This window comes from Pinus tabuliformis, chromosome 4_2, assembly GCF_031772625.1.
Source record: "Pinus tabuliformis cultivar Carrire ecotype Pingquan chromosome 4_2, CPIR1, whole genome shotgun sequence".
Classification (NCBI taxonomy): domain Eukaryota; kingdom Viridiplantae; phylum Streptophyta; class Pinopsida; order Pinales; family Pinaceae; genus Pinus; species Pinus tabuliformis.
In genome coordinates, this window is record NC_142304.1 from 1142865801 (window position 1) to 1142885467 (window position 19667).

At 39.6% G+C, this 19667-nt stretch overlaps 1 protein-coding gene across 1 annotated transcript in view; it reads left to right on the top strand.

Annotated features, from left to right (window-relative positions):
• Positions 1-647: 647 nt before the first annotated feature.
• LOC149173707 (histidine kinase CRE1-like) overlaps positions 648-19667 on the top strand; it is a 52581-nt gene continuing 33561 nt past the window's right edge. Inside the window, exons 1-4 of the mRNA XM_089424709.1 lie at positions 648-2332; positions 2474-3833; positions 3935-4072; positions 4502-4695. Of these exons, the coding sequence (XP_089280835.1) occupies positions 2741-3833; positions 3935-4072; positions 4502-4695 (1425 nt within the window). The 5' untranslated portion in view covers positions 648-2332; positions 2474-2740. The remainder of the gene's footprint in view (positions 2333-2473; positions 3834-3934; positions 4073-4501; positions 4696-19667) is intronic.

The following is a 19667-nucleotide window of genomic DNA, read 5'->3' on the forward strand; positions in this document are numbered from 1 at the left end:
AAGTGACACAGTTGCTCTTGGTAAACTGCCCCAAAGCCACCCAGGCCCAACTTTTGCCCGTTCCGCAAACACAAACAAAATGTCTAAAGATCGAATCCTTCTGCATTTTCTTTGGATATATTTATGCAGTAATAATGAAACAGAGCTTTTGACAAACCCAAATAAAATGTCCAAAGCTCGAACTCTTCTTCGATTTCGCAAAGTAAATTTTCACTTCTGATCAAATGAGTCTGTCACTTATTAAAATTTAATTATGGTCATGAAATGAGTCTTTATTTATTAAATAATGTTTTCGGTTTTGCAGGTTTTACCTTCATTTTGTATGTGGCATGGCCGATTTCGCAAACCTGCAACCCTGTAACAAGATATCCTCTTGAACTATTCACTAATTTATTTTCTTTTGAAGCCGGGAATGACTTAAATTGTCAAATGGGGCATCCTACATGTCGATTAATCTTACGGAGTCTGAGGAGATTTAAACATTTTATCGGTAATCTGCAGCGTTTCGTGATAGCTGTATTTGGTTATTCTGATATACATGAATGGATTTAAAGAAGCAATGTTTTGGAATAAATGAATTTATTTTGTTCATCCTGCATTTGAATTTGAAAAGCATGAATGAACCTTCCAACGAACCCAAAGCTCCCTTCTTTGTCCGTTTCACTGCAACACACAGTTGCTGGTTTTGGCTTCACTCCAAGCAGACAAACACCAATAAACGCAGACACGTGGTCAACCAATAAAACTATACGCTGAACTCGGCGCCGCTCTGTTCCAACGAGCGGTTTTGATTTTAGCGGTTTTCTGGTTCCCGCACTGTTTCATGGCGGAGTTTGAGACGGAGTGGTAGCCTTTTCCTTTGCTTTTCTGTTCGCGCGTGTGCGTGTGTATTGGTAGTAAGAAGAACATACGAGAAGGGAAAGGATGTTTAACGCACGGGAAAGAGAGACTGAATTTCTTCGGTTTCTCGCAAGGTTTCCTCGCGTCTGAGATTCGGCTAAGAGCTTTTAAATCTCGAAACGCTTCTTTGTAGAATGGAAATTGACCTGATCGGTAAAGTTTCGGCTGAATTTTCGAATTTTGCATGCACTATGAACTGGTTCGTTCACTTTTGCGTTGAATTTGCTATCTTACGCGCATTTTGAACTGAATTGGTGAAATTTAGGCTTAATTTGGAAAGTTCGGTTAAATTTGGTGAATTTCGAGTATTTCTAGGCATTTTTCATGTTTTACACGGGCGGAGGCGGACTTAGAGCGATTCTTCGTTTTCGTCCTGCTATTTGGTCGTTCTGGCGTCAACCTACAGAAAATCTGGAAAACTTTATTTTTGTACGCTCATTTTGCTCCGCATTTGGGCATCGTCGGAGGCTAAATGAGGGCACTTTGAAAAAGCCTTTGTTTTCGGCGAGTTCTGTGCGTTTTTTTGGGGTCAAAATCTACTGTGAAATCACAGTTCGATTGTGACAGTTTGTGCCAGTTTTGTCCCTTTTTGACGCTCGACTTAAACGTTCGCCGGCAAAGATTTCTCTCCCTATGAAATATTTTTCGATTTGATTGCTAAAATTTCTTTTCCTCTGAAATATTATATCAGTTCATCGATTTTGTGCTAAATTTCACTGTTTGAGGTATGAGCAAGTTTTCACTGTTTTCTGATACGCATTAAACCAAGCTTCTCCACAGTATGGAGCTTTGATTCATATTTCACTTACTACGGCTCTTTGTCCCCAGTTTTGTAGCTTTCACTCTTTTAAAGCTGTAATTTATCTTCTTGAGCTTATTTCAGAGTTTTGCAGCTGTAATCCACGCATTCTGTAATCTCGAAATTTCACGTTCTAAAGTCTTAGTTTGGGCAAATTTTGACGTTGTTGAGGCCCTAATTCCAACCTTTTTGTCGGTTTAAAATTACCTCTGAACGCGTTCCAAGGTCTTTGTGGCTTACCAAACTTCGAGAGGTGCCTTGAAAATCTTTAATCTTAACTCATCAACAAAGGGATGTTTGGATTTCAAGTCTCTTCCCAAAGGTTTATCGAAGCAAATTCAAATTCAGAGCTTGAACTAATCTTTCTCCATCTTCAGAGCTTGATTTGTAAAGCGTTTGTATCCACCATTTCTGGAATGAAATTATAAAGTCTCTGCAATGTTTGTGAACTTTAACTCCTCTGTGGTGATTCCAAAGCTTTCTTTGTGTGGAACTTTGAACCTGTCAAGATTTTTCTGTTCATATTATGGCGAAAGTGGATTGCATACAATTCAGAAATATCTGTCTTCCTGAGATGTATGATGCAAGACTTGAAGCTCAGACCAGGAATGGCTGAAAGGTGGTGGTTGAAAGGTACACTTTAACTGTTTTACCCTGCAAATTATATATTGCAACTACCATAAAATTTAAATTTTAACATTTTTAAGAATTTATATTTTAAAAATAGAGTACAGAGAAAATAATGACGCAGATTTCTTGTACATAATGTTGCAGGCAGTGGTTAACTCTGAACTGTGCATTAACCCCAATATATTGAAGAAACTTTTCATCTCTGTAGATGAGAAATTTTGGAAATTGAAGCTTAAAAGGCCCTTCTATAAAATCTCATATCCAGCTTTAGACGGGAGTTTTGACAATTCACTACAACTTTGACTGAGATGTGGGGAATTCTCAGATGCTTATTCTGCTAAATTAGTATTGTCTGTAAAATTGTTAAGATATTGAGATCACCTTTCATTGTGCTTTGACTTTTCATCCGTAATGCTATGGGCATATTGTTTTGACCTCAAAAGATTTAGGACGTGGTACCGGGGTAATGGGACAAGCATTGACAGGGATGAACTCATGTTTGGATTCGGCTCAGCTTTGGAGATGTCTTTTCGATGTAAACTTTTTGAAGTAGGAAGAGGGCCTTCGTATGAATCCGAACTGCAACTGAAGTTGAATTGGATGGAAAGAATGAAGAGAACAGTACGTCAAGTTCTAAATTTTCTTGCAAAAGAGTGGAAATCGAGGAAAGAAGAAGAGCCCCCAGATGAGAACCATCTGTCAGATCAACTGCCATGCACGTCTACATTGAATGATGTCCACTCATCCGTAATGATATGCGACTTTTCGAATGCTTTCAGAGATTTTCAGTGGAATTGCCATAAAAAAGAGGTGCTCTGTTGTGTGGGATGTTTCAACATATTGGTTCTTGTAGTGTTACTTATACATTTTGCAACGGAAGGCCTAAGACTTACATTTGCAATGCCTTGGAGTTTGACTGCCTCCATCTCTGTTTTACTTTTTGCTCGCCTTTTCCTCCATTACGAAGCAAGCCAATTTTTTTACAGTAATGTTTCATGTATACTGTTTCTTCTGGTTTTCATGTCATGGTTCATTGATAATTCCTTTTGTATAAATCCAGCTTCCAAGAGCATAGATAGCATTACATTAAGGCAGTATCTGCAGTACATTGATATTTCTCTGCTTATGGGTCTTCCCTCTCTGTTATCTCACACCTTATTTTTGCCTGCAAAGGGGTTCTCTATCTTAGCATTGCCCTCTTTATTCATTTTTATCTTAGCAGCAGCCTTGTCATATGTAGTTCCCAACATTTTTGCTCCCCAAGCCTTGTATGTCTTAGGGGTCACAATTTTCCTTTCCTTTGCAACCCTATTCATAGGATATTTGGGAAGTCATACGGACAAGAAATTGTATGATACTATGAAATCACTGCAAGAGGCCCTTTCTAAAAGAAAGGTGAAAGAGGAGGAAGCAATCCAGGCCTTGGAATGGAACAAGGCTGAATATGGAGGAAAAATAAATCAAATGAAGCAGTTTATAAGCTTCATTTTGCATGAAATAAGAGGTAAGAATATCACCCTTACCAAGTCAATAAGCACTTTTGTTTTCTCCGTTTAAATGCACTAAGTTTAGATGGGAAATTACATCTCAGCTTCTTCTTTGTAGTACCGTTCAATGCCATTGTCCTGGGCATTGGGCATATGCTAGCAGGTGGCCTTTCAGATGAACAGTGGGAGATTCTTAAAATGATGGATGCTTCGTCGTCTTTGATAATCGATATTCTGAATGATGTGCTGGACATGGGTTAGTACTCTGATTATTGTGCCCTGAGAAAATTTACTGTAAATGTAGCAGATATATAGGAAATGGAATTGAAGTATGTGAAGACTTGAAATGGGCTAGTTGTTACAAAAATATGAAACAATCAAATGATGCCTGGCAGCTACCTAAATGGATTCTAGTCAATAACCATTATTATTCTTTTCTGGAGTGAGGTACGATCTTTGGATCTAGCCCCATCAATACCTGTCCAGTAAGAGGAAAATGTGAAACTTCTATGCCTGTTGCTGTGGCGTTTGATTTCTAAGAATGTGTCACGATGATCATAATCCCAACGTTTGAGAATATGTAAATAAATATAGTCAGCTCGTCTGAAATATTCTCGATGTAAACAATCAGCTCCCAGTTTTTTGGTTTAATCATAATAAAGCTCTTGAATATGGGTTATTGCAGGTAAAATTGAAGCTGGAAAATTGCAATTCGAGAAACAACCTTTTAACATGGGAGAACTAGTTAGCTCTTTAATAAGGGCTTTTAAAGATACTCTGGATTCAAAAGGAATTGAATTTAATTTACGTATTGACCAGGCAACAAAGCAGTTCCTTTCTTATCATGAGTTGATTGGAGATAAGCATCGTGTCCGCCAGGTGGGCCTGTTACACTCCTCTATGATGTAGTAGTGTAGTATTAAAAACAAACGGAATTTATTATTTTGTAGGGTAATTGTGACCCGTGAGGCCTTTTATTGCATGTTTCTCTTATTGTTGTATTAATGTATTAAAATTTGAATAATTAATGTATTAAAATATGAGTCAGCGCCAACTTCAGTAGGGACTGGTCAAGTCAAAACTTGATTTTATCCTATCTTTGTGTTTCCTTTTATTTGTCAATTGGGATACAACAAAGCGTGTTTTAATCTTTCTATGAGTAAGTTAAAAAGTGGACAGACTCAATTAATTTTCTATTAAATATTTTCTCCAAATTCAGCAGGAATTTAGCTGGAAGTTGTAGATCCACATGATTGAATAGAACGGTGACCATGAAATTTTTCTCTTATGGGTTTTAGCCCATTTTAAGAAGACCCAGATCCTCGAAATTTCAAAAGAATGAGTAAATCAAGGTGGAACTAGCCAGAAAAAAATATACTCACTGGCAATGTTGTGTTTGTTGACTTTTTAATTTACTCATTATCTTTGCTAGCTATTGGTTTTGCAAGAATTGTGTGAAATGTTAAAAATGCATGGCATAAGCATCATTCAGAGGTTAAAATGGCCTCTCCTTGTGGCCTGCAGTCAATAATAGAGCACAATCAAACTAACAACAATATGTCAGAAAAGGCCTCAAACCATCTCATGTAATATTCACACCAAGCCTACAAATACATAGTAATGAGTGATGCTGCATGGTGATTAGCCTAGGCAATATTAGCTAACTCATTAGTCATCACTTGAGGATATATTACTAATATCCTAAATGAATAATATAAATAAAGGTGACGATTAGAGTTAGTGATTGATAAGGTAAGTCATAGGCTAACATTCCCCCCTCTATCGCAAGTCTATATTTCTATTTCAACTAAGAAATCAACATCTGTTCAAAAGTTGATACACTGGATCTTTTAGAAGCCTCTAATCTAAGCTTCAATGAAAAACTCTGCCTAAAGAACCATAAAAAATGAATGCTGGATGGTTCATCTGGAATAAACTGAAAAAGAGCTGAAATCTCAAAGTGGACAGCTGCTGATGTCTGAACATTTTCGAATTACTTGACATTCTAATCATTTTCCAAGTAACTAGAAGAAATTGGCATGTTCTGCTAATTGGTGAACATATAGTATCACTACTAAAGTGCTCTTTGAATCTGATGGTTTGGGTTGATCACTAACCATTTTGACTCTTTTAGGTATCAAAGAGCATCCTAATATATCCCAATGGTATAATAAAGAGCTAAATGGGAGGAACCTAGATTCCATGTTTGATCTTCCCAAATGTTGATTCAATGGAGATTTGAAGTTCCTGATTCCATGTTGAAACTTCCCTGATTTGTAAACCAATTTTTTGATTAGGGCTGAAATATTTTGTAATTGTCCTATTGCTATTGATGCCCATCTGGCAATTTTGTTTTTGTTGCTGAAACTTTAAGTCTGACAACAATCAACAATTCCCCCCTTTGTCAGCTAAAAGGAGAGACAACATGGGTTTTCATGTGCGTTACCCATAACCATTTCCTTGCTATAGCAGGTGGGTTTTGATTTACCACAAACCATCTGCACTCCATTTAGTGGGTTTTTTGTTTACCACTCACCATATTCGCTTGAATTGGTGGTTTTTGGTTTACCACTAACCTTTTTCACTTGTTTTTTTCTCCCTGCCCTCAAGTTGTAGGAGAGTTTTATCATTGTACTCCCCCCTTTTCATGTGCAAGAGAGTACCATTTTCATTTCACCATCTGCTGCAAGATATATCTTTACTTGAGATTGAATTCTTTGGTAAGATTGAACTAATTGCTTTGCTGTGGATGATTATTGTTAAGAATCGACCCACCCACAGTGAATCTTTAATCTTGCAGGTTTGTTTCTTTTGGAGAATTTGTCCATTGAATGATTCTTCTTGCCACGATGTTGACAAGGATGGATATCAAAACATTGATCACCCATATGACTAGTGCAATTACAATGTTGGCACTTTGGTTTTTATCAATTGTATCATTGACCTCATTGATTTATGATGTTTCTTGATCATGAAGTCCACCACTGACAAGCTTAATCAGTTTGGAGTACTTTGGGATACGAAAGTTGTTGTAGTCATATCTTCAACCTTGTCGTTTTTTGTTGGAGTTTAATTCTTCCCAAGGCCTTTTTACCCATCAAAAGTGGGTGACCCCTAGGAGAAACTTTTCTCTTGTTCATCGTTTCTAGCCGGCATCCAGCAGCCCTTGAGAGCCACTTTGTAGCCGATGCGATGTGCCATTCATGTCTCTGTCATCTGCATCAATCATATGTTTCCTCGCTCATTTGTCAAGAGCACATATTGGATGGTGGGTTTCCAGTCAAAAAGTACTTTATTCATTATGCAATTGGGTGCTTATACTTGTTCATATTTGGGAATTTTCAACATGGATTTCGGGGGTGACATAGAAGAAAGCAGGGTCTTGGTCGTAGTCTTGTGCCCTCACCTTAAATGGGGTGTTAATTTTCTATCCTAGTCCAGTGAGACATCTCCCTAATGGCCCATGGCTTTAGGAAGGGGCACTACTTGGGAAGCCATGATTGAGATAGTGGAGCCCCATCTATCCCAATTCCATACTTACCACTTTCCATCTTACATTATGAACCCCTTTTTCCACCTCCCTTCTTTGGGTCAACTGACCATTGGTTTATTGGACTTTGGCACCCTCACATCCTCATACCTTGGGTAGGGCCTGGAAATGCACCCTGGGAGGTTGATGCAGCTAAAGGAAAAGAAAAGAGCATGTGATGGCCATAAGGAAAAAAAAGAAAAATCAAAATGCAAAAGATGGTCGAGACTTACAAATTAGCACGTGGGTAGAAGCCAAGCGTGTGCTCGACCTCTCTCATATGGCCATCACCCGATTTCTGGGCCAATGTTGCCCTATCTCATAGAAGACAAGGAACCCTTGCATGTCCCAACCCCTGATGGGCGATGAACTTCCCCATCTTAAAGGGGGTAATAACTGCTATACATCATACAAAGCAAGCTCTCATTCCTCGAGCTACGAGCAATAATACAAGGAAAATTCAAGAAAAAGTAAAAGGCAATATAGAGGGGTGGAAAAACAAAGGCTGAGGTAACTCATGCATCCACGATTGCTCCCTCCTCACATCTATACACCCAGGATGAGGTATTCCATCATAGTTGGTCCCTTTGACCATGGCACTTGGCCATGGAGTTCTTTCCCCCTCCGTTCCATCATTATTCACATGGCACCTATCGATTGAAGGGTGGACTAAGGACATGTCACTTCCCTTTGGGGGTTGGGAACACCTAATAGGGTCATCTATTAACCACTCCTACCTAGGGAGGTAACACCATTACGTGACTAAGGCCCCAATTTTGGAAGAGAAGCCACATATGAAGTGTTATTATGCCCATTTCTTTCAAGCTTGGTTCACTTAGATGCAATAATGATTAATGTACTTGATGATGAAAGTTGTAGCACTGGATATTGTGTGTGATTGGCAGGTGGTTCCATCTATAGGTCTGGGCAACTTAACTAGGGTCTAGGTCCTCTAGAGGGACATATTGACACCTACAGGTGGTGCGTTGAGAGCCATGGGACTTTGGATAGTTGTAGAGCATCGTTCATAGCCACGGGCACCTTCAACACTCACAACTTTTGCACTTTGTCCTATATTATTCATGGGATGATGCACTTGGACTAGTTTGCCCCCAATCGACCTAACAATATATACATGTTGTGGCTATTGATCCAAGGCCTAGATGAGGTTTGTCTCATGCCTTATGACATGGGAGGGCTAGCACCATCCTCAATGCCCTCAATGTTGGAGCAGAGACAAAGATTTTATCTCTTTGAGACCCATGAGACCCACTTTTGTGGCTCAAACCCACATTTGGGGGCCACAGGATGATTTGCACCATGATACAGGGGTCAACCACTAGATCTTGATTTTAGAGGCCTTCTACACTTGTCATGGCACCAAAAGGCCTCAACGTCAGCCTCCTAGAAGCCCATGCATGCATGACATCAGTATTTCAGCTACCATTTGTGGAGACAAATTTAATTTTGCAAAGCGACTAGGTTGGCTTGTGACCTAGGCCATTATTTGCATATTATTTTATGATTAGAGGGGCTTATAGGGTAAAATAGGTTATGTTAGAGCACACATATATTGGAGAGATCTCATTTGATCTCTCATCATCATCACACTTGGAATTCGGCCTCATAGAGGAAACTCGCACTTGCACTTTTGTGGATTATATTGGATCTTGGATGCATTTTGATGTTTGGATCTGATTTTTGGACATTTGTTGGAGCTATTTTTTGGATTAAAGGATGGATTTCTTACACATTGTTTTGTAAGTACTCTTAATTGTTGAAGACCTATTTTTTATGTCTAATGTATGGAATGATTGGTTCTAGTTCATGCTAAATTGTGCCCTAGTTTCATTGAAGATTAATTGAATGATACCTAGATGAATATTACATGCATTAATCATACATGACATGTTAAGGGTTATCTGCGAAATTTCCTTAATTGCAGTAATTAGAAATTTAATCTTCTATCTATTGTGTCAATTTTCCACTGTTCTTTGCTAGCACAATCACTTAGTCCAATTCTTTCTTGAATTGGCAATCACTTTCAAACAAATTTAATCTTCCAATGACAATGAGAAATTGTAGATAGAACAGTGAATCCAAAACACAATAAAAGACAACCAAGAGCAATAACAAGAGACACAAGATTTGGTCAAAGACTAGGGAAAAAACGCATAAGGGGGAAACCCTTTCAAATTCTTCTATTAGATTGTCCTCCAATGAGTCAAAGGTCAACAACTTTGACTATCCAAGAGGTCAACCAACCAATATACAAAAGATGGGCCTCAAAGTGAAATCTGGTCAACAAGTCAAATCTGTAATTTTGGTCAAAGTCAACAACAGTCAACAACAGCAAATGATGCTCTAACCAGTCCACAAGTCAATGGTCAAACTTCCTCCAAAAGAGCTCGGTCAATAGTCAAACAATTCGGCCTTCCTTGTTGGTCAAATCTTATTCAACACACTGCTCAAAAAGGCTCTCAAAGGAGAGAGAATGCCTTTGGTCAAACTTCAGAATTATGCGGTCAAACTTCAGTCAACAGACTTGCAGTCAACCCAAGTCAAACTGCCAAGAAAAGTTTGGTTCCTTCACTAGTCAATTCGGCCTCCAAAAATCAGATTTTTCCAAGTGAAAGCAAGTCAAAATGTCAAGTCAAAACTGGTCAACGATTGCCCAACAGAAAAGTCAACACAGGAAATCAGAATTAGCTTCCTTCCCTTTGCATGTGTGAACTCAAACCTCCAATTCAGACCTGTAAGAACCAATCATAAGAGGAGAGAGAAGATGTGTTGAGTGATGATGATGTCCAAATGAGGTGACCTTGAGGTGTATTTATGTGTTGGAGGAGACCCAATTTTGACTTTAGGCCGACCTGTACTTTTGTGTTCTTGTGGGTTTTCCATTAAAAATTATATTTTTCCTTGACCAAATTAAATTATTCCAAGGGCAAAGAGGGGCTTCTCTGGATGAGCAACGCTGTCCAATGGAGGGAATTTATCCCCGAGCTGCCAAATTAACATATTGGAGATTATTTGTCTTTAGAAGATTAATTCGACAAATAACAATTAATTCACTACTGTAATCTTCATAAATAAAATTTAGGAATTGAGAAAATAATGCACACAAAATTTTAGACACCAAGATTTTTGGACAATAGTCCCTGGAAAAACCCCAATGTGGGGAAAACCAGTTTAGTAGATGAGGTTTTATATTATTAATTCTTCAACAATCTGAGAAATACAACTCTTCGCCTCTCGCTGGCAAAGCTCCAACATTCAATTTTCTCCACTAGCAAAACAAATATGGAAACTTAACGTTTCCCTAGCAAAACAATTTTGGCCTCCTTGGTGTAATTTGTACTCCTGCTTGCAACATGCATTGGCAACTAGAAATGTGCATTGGTTCAACTACAACTCGAGCTGCTATTGGAAATTTGTTCTTGCAATCGCTTTGTTTGTGTTCAACTCGCACTTCCTCTGTGTTAAATTTTGTTGTGTTCTATTCTTAGAGCAATTTACTTCAATTTTTCATATTAGTCCAATGTCAATATTCAAATTAGCAATCACATCAGCATGAAGTAAAGTGCAAATAGAACATAAACATAAACAGTAGAAGACAAGCCAAGACAAGAGGACACAAGATGTGGCACCAGCCAGGGAGAAACCCCAATGTGGGGAACCCTTGATCAATTCTTCTTATATTCTTCAATAGTTCAGCAGAGAGAAGGAGATAGAGTACAATGATTTGAAGTCAATACTTGACTTGCCAAATAGGAGATCAAAGATTTTCTCCGTGACGATGACACAATGAGGTTGCAATTTTGATACCAAGGGCTGAAGATATGCAACAGATGATAGGCCTAGAACAACTCAACCAATTACCCAGAATATTGAGGCTTTCCTTCAATAAGACTCTCCTTCCTTCGCTGCTTCACTGATCATGACAAGGTTGCTAATCTGGCACCTTTCATATGCTGCAAGGACTGATGCATTTCATGGCAGACCTGGTCACTGGTTAGGGCACAAGCTCTAAGTGCCACAACACCTTAAACACACTCCATAGTCCACCTAATGACTATGGCTAGCCTTCATACAGTCCCTCCAACCATACGCTTCCTTATAGGGCTGCTTACCTTTTGAATGCAGCTCCTAAAAGGCCTCCAACTATTGACTATGGCCTGCGGCCTAGCCCAATAGTGGATTGTAGCTTAGCTCCCTTCAATTAGTGTTCCAATCAGCCCTTAAACAATGATCACTTGCTCCTCCTTTAAGCGGCTTCTACTGCCCTGCAAATCGAGCTCAAGACCAACCTTATGATGCCCAAACAGCCTTGGATTAGACCACGTTGTCACCTACAACAATGTGACTTTAACACTGATCCTTCACGCTGTTGAGATACTCCTTTTTGCTGCGGCTAGGTCCACTCTCCCTGCTGCATCTTAGGGTCCCTTTTAAGCTATGATTAGGGCTCTTCTAACTGCGGCTTGAGGCCTTCTTATGCTGTTGATTTAGGCCTTACAAAATGCAACTAGGTGAGCTGTGTATAAGGCCTTCTCATGACAACGAATAGGAGCCTTTCTAGACTGCGTATGTGACTCTCTTGACAACGGATTAGGGTTGCTGATTAGGCCTCTTGTTGCTGCGGAATAAGGCCTGCAGTTAGGACAATAGGGCACCTCCAAGACAACGACTATACATTTTTTGTGACTGCGGCTAGGGCATGGCTAGATCTCCTTTTAGAACAACGACTATACTTCCTCCATCAACTGCGTATAGAACCCTTGCTCCACTGCGTCTATGGCTTCTCCCTCTTGATCTCTCTAGCCACCAAACCCAAACGAGTGGAGAGAGATCTTAGGAGAAGTGTGTGTGTTCAAAATGACTTGAAGACCTCTCCTATTTATAATGAAACGTTGAAGATAAGTTGGGGTAATTTGGTTGCTGACCGACCTTGACAAATTGTCAAATAACATAAATAAATTCATATCTCCATGAATACATGTCGAAATTGGATGATGTTTAGATCAGTCCTACACCTCTCGATGAGAGGAATCCAAGAAAGATATCAGCTGCCATAAATAAGATGACCCATATGGAGTTTGGACCTAGTTTCCAATTTTAACATTCCATCTCAAATAGGGAGAACTCCATCAGCTAATCCATCTGCCAGTTCGTCTATCTCTATCATCAATTCAGTGCTCTTCACTGCTCTACTCTGTTGAACTATGAAGAAGAAGAAGTGATTGAGAATGTATCATACCATTCTCTACTGACCCGAAGTCAGTCCCATATAAAGAGAGTGTCTCATACCACTCTTACTGATCCGAAATCAGTTCCAAATAAAGAGAGTGTTTCATACCACTCTTACTGATCCGAAATCAGTTCCAAATAAAGAGAGTGTCTCACACCACTCTTATTGACCTGAAGTCATATCCAATTGATCCCAGATCAATATCATCCTAGCATAGGGAGTATGGTAGTACACGATGCGTCCATCGGTAGTACTATGGTCCCTATCCTCATTTCCTTGCTCATTGGCCAGATGAGAGGTACTTCCCATGAGTCCCAAACTGCATGGGTAGGATGTCTCAGCAGGAGAAGGATGAACCAGTCATCCTGCCTACATGTTGCCAGGGGTATCCCAAGGGAAGGTTGAACCACTCACCCTGTACACAACGAATCACTAGGGGAAGGTTGAACTACTCACCCTATGATTGTGTCTTAGCAGGAGAAGGATGAACCACTCATCCTGTTTACATAGAAAACCACTAGGGGAAGCGTTGAACCACTCACCCTATGGTTGCTCATCGCTCCAAGAAGTACCCCCAAGCCCCCTGGAGCTCCCAGAGCTCAATATCCATATCATACAGGATCCTTAGGAGAGGGTCTCTCCATGACTCCTAGTTGTTTTCGGAAAGTCAAGATTGGGTCTCTCCACGACTCCTAGTTGTTTTCGGAGGGTCTCTCCACGATTGTTCTATGCTATATCAATTAATTTAGCCCAATTCACTTCTTCAATAAGTAATATTTTCAACAATAATTAGTTCTTCCAATGATTAATAGTTATTGAAGATAGAACAGTAAATACAATGACAATAGGAGACAATCAAGAACATCAACAAGAGACACTGATTTGGTCAAATATCATGGAAAAACCCCACAAGGGGGAAAACCCTTTGAAAATTCTTCTTCTATTAGATTGTCATAAAATGTTTAGCAGAGAGTACAGTGAGCCCAAATCCATAAACAAGAGTCAAGGTCAAAGTGAGATAGTTCCTGGCTGTGAGGGAACTAGTGCTCGAGACATTTTGAGATTAATTAAAAACAATTAAATTCAATGGCTGGAAGTACAGGCCATGAGGGCTTGCAAGAAAAGCTTCTAATTCTGAAACCCTAGCCTTCCAAAGCAAAATGGCCAGAGAGGCTATGAGAGTTGCAGGGTGAAGGTGTAAAGCAGAAAATGGAGGAGACAAAATTTTGGCATAGGCAATTAAGAATCTGTGCTTTAACTCTGTAGAAAGAATGATGTAAGACTGAGAAAACATGAATGAGGTTCCTAGATGTGGAGCGCCCATTAAGGGCTTCAAGATTAATTTTAATGAGTACAATTAAGTAAATTCATCAAAAACTAAACCAAAGCACTTGCTGCATCTTACACTATCCAAGAGAGGAAAATACATAAATATGAATGTTGAAACTCAAGAAAAAGACAGTCTCTGCAACTTCCCAATGCTGGAATCAAACTGCAATTTCATCTTCAGATTTCAGAGACAATGATTTATTTTCACTGCCAGTCATGGATGAATGTGACCTTCCGAACCCTTTCACAATCTCCTTTCTGGGCTTTTATCTCTCTTCCTCAAACTGTCCTAGAATTGGTTTCAAGCTAATTCTTGAATTAGTTACAGAATAGGTTTATACAGTTATAAACTGTATCTTCCTTTTTTTTTAAAGGTTCTGAAATGTTTAAATTACAAAAGGGAAATATTATATATATAATATATATAATATTGACTAAAAACCTTTAAAACAAAACCTCAGCCCCTTTTGATATGATACAAATACATATACATGTTGGGATTTTAAAATTTATTACAACATTAATATTGTCCAAAACCCTTGCTTATTATAAATATCGATGTGGGTCCCACTTCGTCATGATGCATACATTGACAAAATACACATGATTCCTGAAAACCAATTTCTGCTTACGAGACCACTTGTGGCGGTTTTTGAAAAGGAGAGGAGTGCTACCGTAATGAATTACAACCATTGATCTGTTTGATAAGCAGTTTGAGGAAACTGCTTATGGGACCACATTTTGACTTAACCTTCGAGCATTTTATGTTGTCAGGATTTGGTTGATTCAAACAAAAGATTATGTGAGCCATTGATCTCCTTTCCTTTCTCATATGCTTTGTTTGACCGAAGAAACAAAAGTATTGATTGTCAGGAAAGCCTTGGCAGTGACATCGGATCGCTGCAAATGAAGCAACATAAAATTCATTGATGTATCTACTATCATCCACATCTTTCACTGACAAATCTCTTACACAGCCGATACCTTGATTATTTATTTATGGAAGAATGAAATTCTCATTATAGAAATCGAATTCCAATAGAATGAATCAACCCCAGTTTTGCAGGACGTATCTGGAAAAATTGGCCTTTAAAGAATTGGTGAAATATCTTAAACCACTTTAAATTTGTGGAAATTGCTCGTGTTGAAGTCAATTGGAGGTATTCTGCACAAAACCCAGATCGCGGAATTTTGAAATTCGTCTTCGTTTGCCCAAAATTCATGGTCGGGAGATTCCTACATTTTCTGCATATGTGATTTCTGCTCCTGGTATCGCCAGTTATGCTTGCCTTCTAATTTCTTTCTGTATGCTGAATTCCCTTGACAGTAGATGCAAATTTATTATTGAATCCCCTGAAAACATCAGCTTCCTGATCATTCACGATTGCAAAGATCTTTTCAACAGACTCCCTCCTTTTCATTGGCCAGGCTTTTTATGCATGAACCCATATTATCCTCTACGTGGTCATCTAAAATGCTCTCCCTTGAATTAATATGAAATGCATGTGCTGTTTCTTCCTTTGACCAAGTCTCATTTGCAACCACAATGGTTGACTCAAGAACAGGCTTGGAACTGCCATTCAAATTCTGGGATTTTCTGTGGGTGTTTGAATCCTCAAAGTCTAGAGGTTTTACTTGGTTAATCATCTTTGGAGCCTCCAGGTTTTTCTTGTTCGCCAAGATCCGTGCTATATTCTCCAGATTCTGGAGGATTTTCTTGGCAGCCTTGGCCCTTGACACAAGCTTCTGAGAGAGAAAATTCATTGCTGTAGCCCACATCTTCCCCATGAATACATTTTCCATTAATGATGCAATTTCGAGAGATCACAGTACCAGTGCACTGAGTTATAGGGTCTTTCAAATCCTTGCCCAAAGAATGATTTTCACCCTGGAACTTTTGATTGGTGTTTTCACATAACATTAATTCTAGCTTAACCTTCGGGTCCTGGGCAACAGGGATCTTATTTGTAATTGGCAAAACATCAGGTACTACAGAGTTTTTCATTAGAAGAATGTCTGAGGCTGCCTTGCTAGCAGGATTCTCTCTATCTTTTAAAGCTGATGCATATATAGATGACAACAACTGAATTAACTATGTCGTGAGTCTTTGTGTATGATGTCTTCTGTCTCTTGGAAACTCGGTCAAAAGCATCCTTGATGGTATTAAGCTCCATTTTTCACTTCAGAAACCCAACAATATTAAAACAGAACCAGTATTAAAAAGATGTGAGACTAAAATCAGAGATTGCTTTTGGAAATCCTCTATTGTGGATGCTTCACATGACATGTCATTGTCACTTGTATTACGCACGTGACATTCACTGTCACTGCCTTGCTTCTAGTACAATCATCAAGCCTGCTGGAGTAAATAGAAACAATAACATTGACATTGTCGATGTTAGTCTTCAAGTTCTTAGAGCAATTGTAGCCTTAGTAATTGAGTCTTAAGAAAATGGAACCATGTTTGCCGTAGCATTATTTACTATTTTTTGGCTTAACATTTGTTTGAGGACCTTGCATAACTTTAGAAGTCTCCCATTCACACCTTAATTACTTTTAACATATGTCTTTTAGTTTTCTTCATGACCACCATGCCATAACTTCTGTCATTGGTAATTATCCCACCATCTAAAACTGCAGCTGTTAACATTCCCTCACTTAGTGCTGGTTGTTGCTTCTGTTGATAGTGACTGACAGGAATGCTATATTGGTGAGCTTGTCCAAAGATTGGTTGGTTTTGAGTAGATTTTGAGATGGATAACTTAAGGAGGAACACTATCTTTCCAATCATTCCCTGGTTTATGCCCCAGGAGTGTTGTTCTTTCCGGGTGGCAAAATGAGCTACAACAGTGTCAATGATGAAAATATCAAATCTAGTCAGCTGTCATAATCTGCAATTCTGTCCATGTCAACAACAGTCAAAATGTGCCCTAACTAGTCCACAAAGTCAACGGGTGAACCCTTCCAAACAGCTTGGTCAAATCAGGAATAAATGTGGCCTCAAGTGCTGCTCAAAGTCAGCCCAAAACAGTCCAAAAACACTCAGTCAAATTTGGTCAAATGAGAGAGAAACTTATGTGGTCAAATTCTGCAATTTCCATGTGGTCAACCCAAGTCAAACTGCTCCAAATGCCTCGGTCTTTGTGCCAAAAGATGCGGCTTGCCCAAACAGAAGTTCTCCCAAAAGATCAAAGTCAAACTCTCCTCAAAAGGTCAAAGTCAATGCTGGTCAAAGTTGCAGAACACTTCAGATTTTCAGCCACCTGTAATTTAGTCCTCCTCCTTCGCACGTGTGAGAAAATTCTTGCAATTTTCAGATGAATCAAACCCAAGAAGAGAAGAGAAAATGAGTGATGATGATGTCTCCAAATGAGGTTCCTTGACTTGTATTTATAGGCGTTGGAGGAGGGGCAATTTGTCCTCTGGGCCGACTTCATCAAATGTGTACCTATGGGCTTGACTTCAAGAATAGACTTTCCCTTATCCAAATTCAGTGCTTCAAAGGTCAGTTTTGATCCCCTCTCGGAAAGAGGAATCTAGTCCTCCGATTGGAATTTGTCACTGAGTTGCGAAATTAACACTCCCTCTCAGCTAGGGAGAAATTCCTACTGCATCATGTGATCATTGCAAGGATCAAATCATGTTTCGTCTCTACTTAACTATTTGTTGAATTATTCTCGAATCTAAAGAAGAATCATAGGGGAGCTTTAGCTACCACCCTCTATATCAAGCAATAGGCGAGATACGACTTACCGAGCAAGGATCAAAACCATCCCATTATGCAATCAATGGGTGAGATACGACTTGCCATAAGAGGTAAGGATCACATCTATCCTATTGCCTACCGATCTTCCCAATAATGACCCTCTAGAGTCATGTGGTAGAACACCTGCATCATAATCTGAGCTTGGGTGAGATACCCAACTTACCAAAGGTAAGGATCGCACGCCCCAAGCCTCCTCAACCCATTGTCTAGACGAGGAGGGACAATTTGAACAAGCCCAACATGTTGGTATGATGCCAACTGGGGTATACTTTGCTAGACCAAGATACAGGGGGAGATACTCGACTTGTCATAACGGACAAGGATCACGCACACCCTATGGGTGACAATAGGGGAGATACCCGACCTACTGCAAGAGTAGGGATCATGCACACCTATTGTCTAGAGATCCCTCAACCCCAGGAGTCCTCAATGCTCCATTCCCACCTTGGGAGCTCAACCAAGGGGGGAGAGCTATGCTGAGTGTTCTCGATCAGCAAAGCCCCTTATCCGGAGGGCTCACATCCATTAGTCCAAGCTTCTCTCTGCACACCAAGAACTTCCTCTTCGGCAAAACCTTGGTGAAAATATCTGCTATTTTCTCATCTGTTGATATGTGATGGAGTCTAATGGCTCCTCTGCACCATGTCTCGAATGTAATGATGCTTGATCTCTATATGCTTGGACTTGTCATGAAATCCAGGGTTCTCTACCAATTGAATCCCACTCTTGTTGTCACAATATATCATAGCAGTGTCCAGGACTTGCTCAAACAACTCTCCAAAGAGATTTCTCAACCAAACTTCCTCGTAGCTAGCCATGCTAGCGGCAATATACTCTGCCTTTGCAAGACTCAAGGCTACAAACTTCTGTTTCTTGCTCATCTAATATATCATGACGGATCCAAGGCTAAAACAACATCTTGAAGTGCTTTTCCTATCAACAACGTTTCTTGCCCAGTCAACATCGGTATATCCACGAAGTCTCACATCTCTGGCAGTGTGTCTCAAACCAAGGGTAATCGTCCCATGCAAATATCTCAGAATATGTTTGGTAGCAACCTAATGTGCATGAAGAGGTTCGATTATGAATTGACTCTGGGTTTTCATTGCATAGCATATGTTTGGATGGGTGTTCATTAAGAACATCAGAGCCCCAATCAACTGTCTATACTCAGATGGATTCGCCAAATTGGGTCCTGTAGCTTCTCCCCATAGCTTTTTGAAATTTATTTCCATCGGCGTGGCCAGGGACTTGCGTTCTATCATTCCAAATCTTTCCAACAACTTCACGACATATTTTCCCTGTGAAAGGAAAATCTCATCGGGCCTTTGCCACACCTCAAGGCCTAGGAAAGTAGTGCATGAGTCCAAGGTCCTTCCTTCATCTTGAATTCAGAGGCCAACTCCCTCTTACACTAGATCATTAGGGGCTCACTACTTGTTAAAAATAGATTGTGGACATATAAAACCAAAATCAAGGGCATACCTTGGACCACCTTGAAGTAGAGGTTGGGATCGACACTGCTTCTTGTGAATCCAAGCTTCACCAGGTAACTATCTATACAGGTGTACCATGCTCTAGGGGCTTGCTTCAAGCCATATAATGCCTTCTTCAACCTGTAAACATGAGTCTTTTGGTCCTTCACTTCAAATCCCTATGGTTGCTCAACATAAACTTCTTGTAACATGCCATGAAGGAATGTCGTCTTCACATCCATTTGATGAAGGGTCCATCCTTGACTTGCAACAAGGGAAACTATTGAATGAATGGTGGTATATTGGGCCATAGGAGCAAAGATATCATCATAATCTTCTCCCTCTTTCTAGGAGAATCCTCTTGCCATGAACCTTGCCTTATATTTCTCAATACTTCCATTGGCTCCATGCTTGATCTTGAATAGCCATTTTGAAGTCACCATTGATTTCCCCTTCGGTCTCGGAATGACATCCCATACATAATTCTTCATGATTGATTCA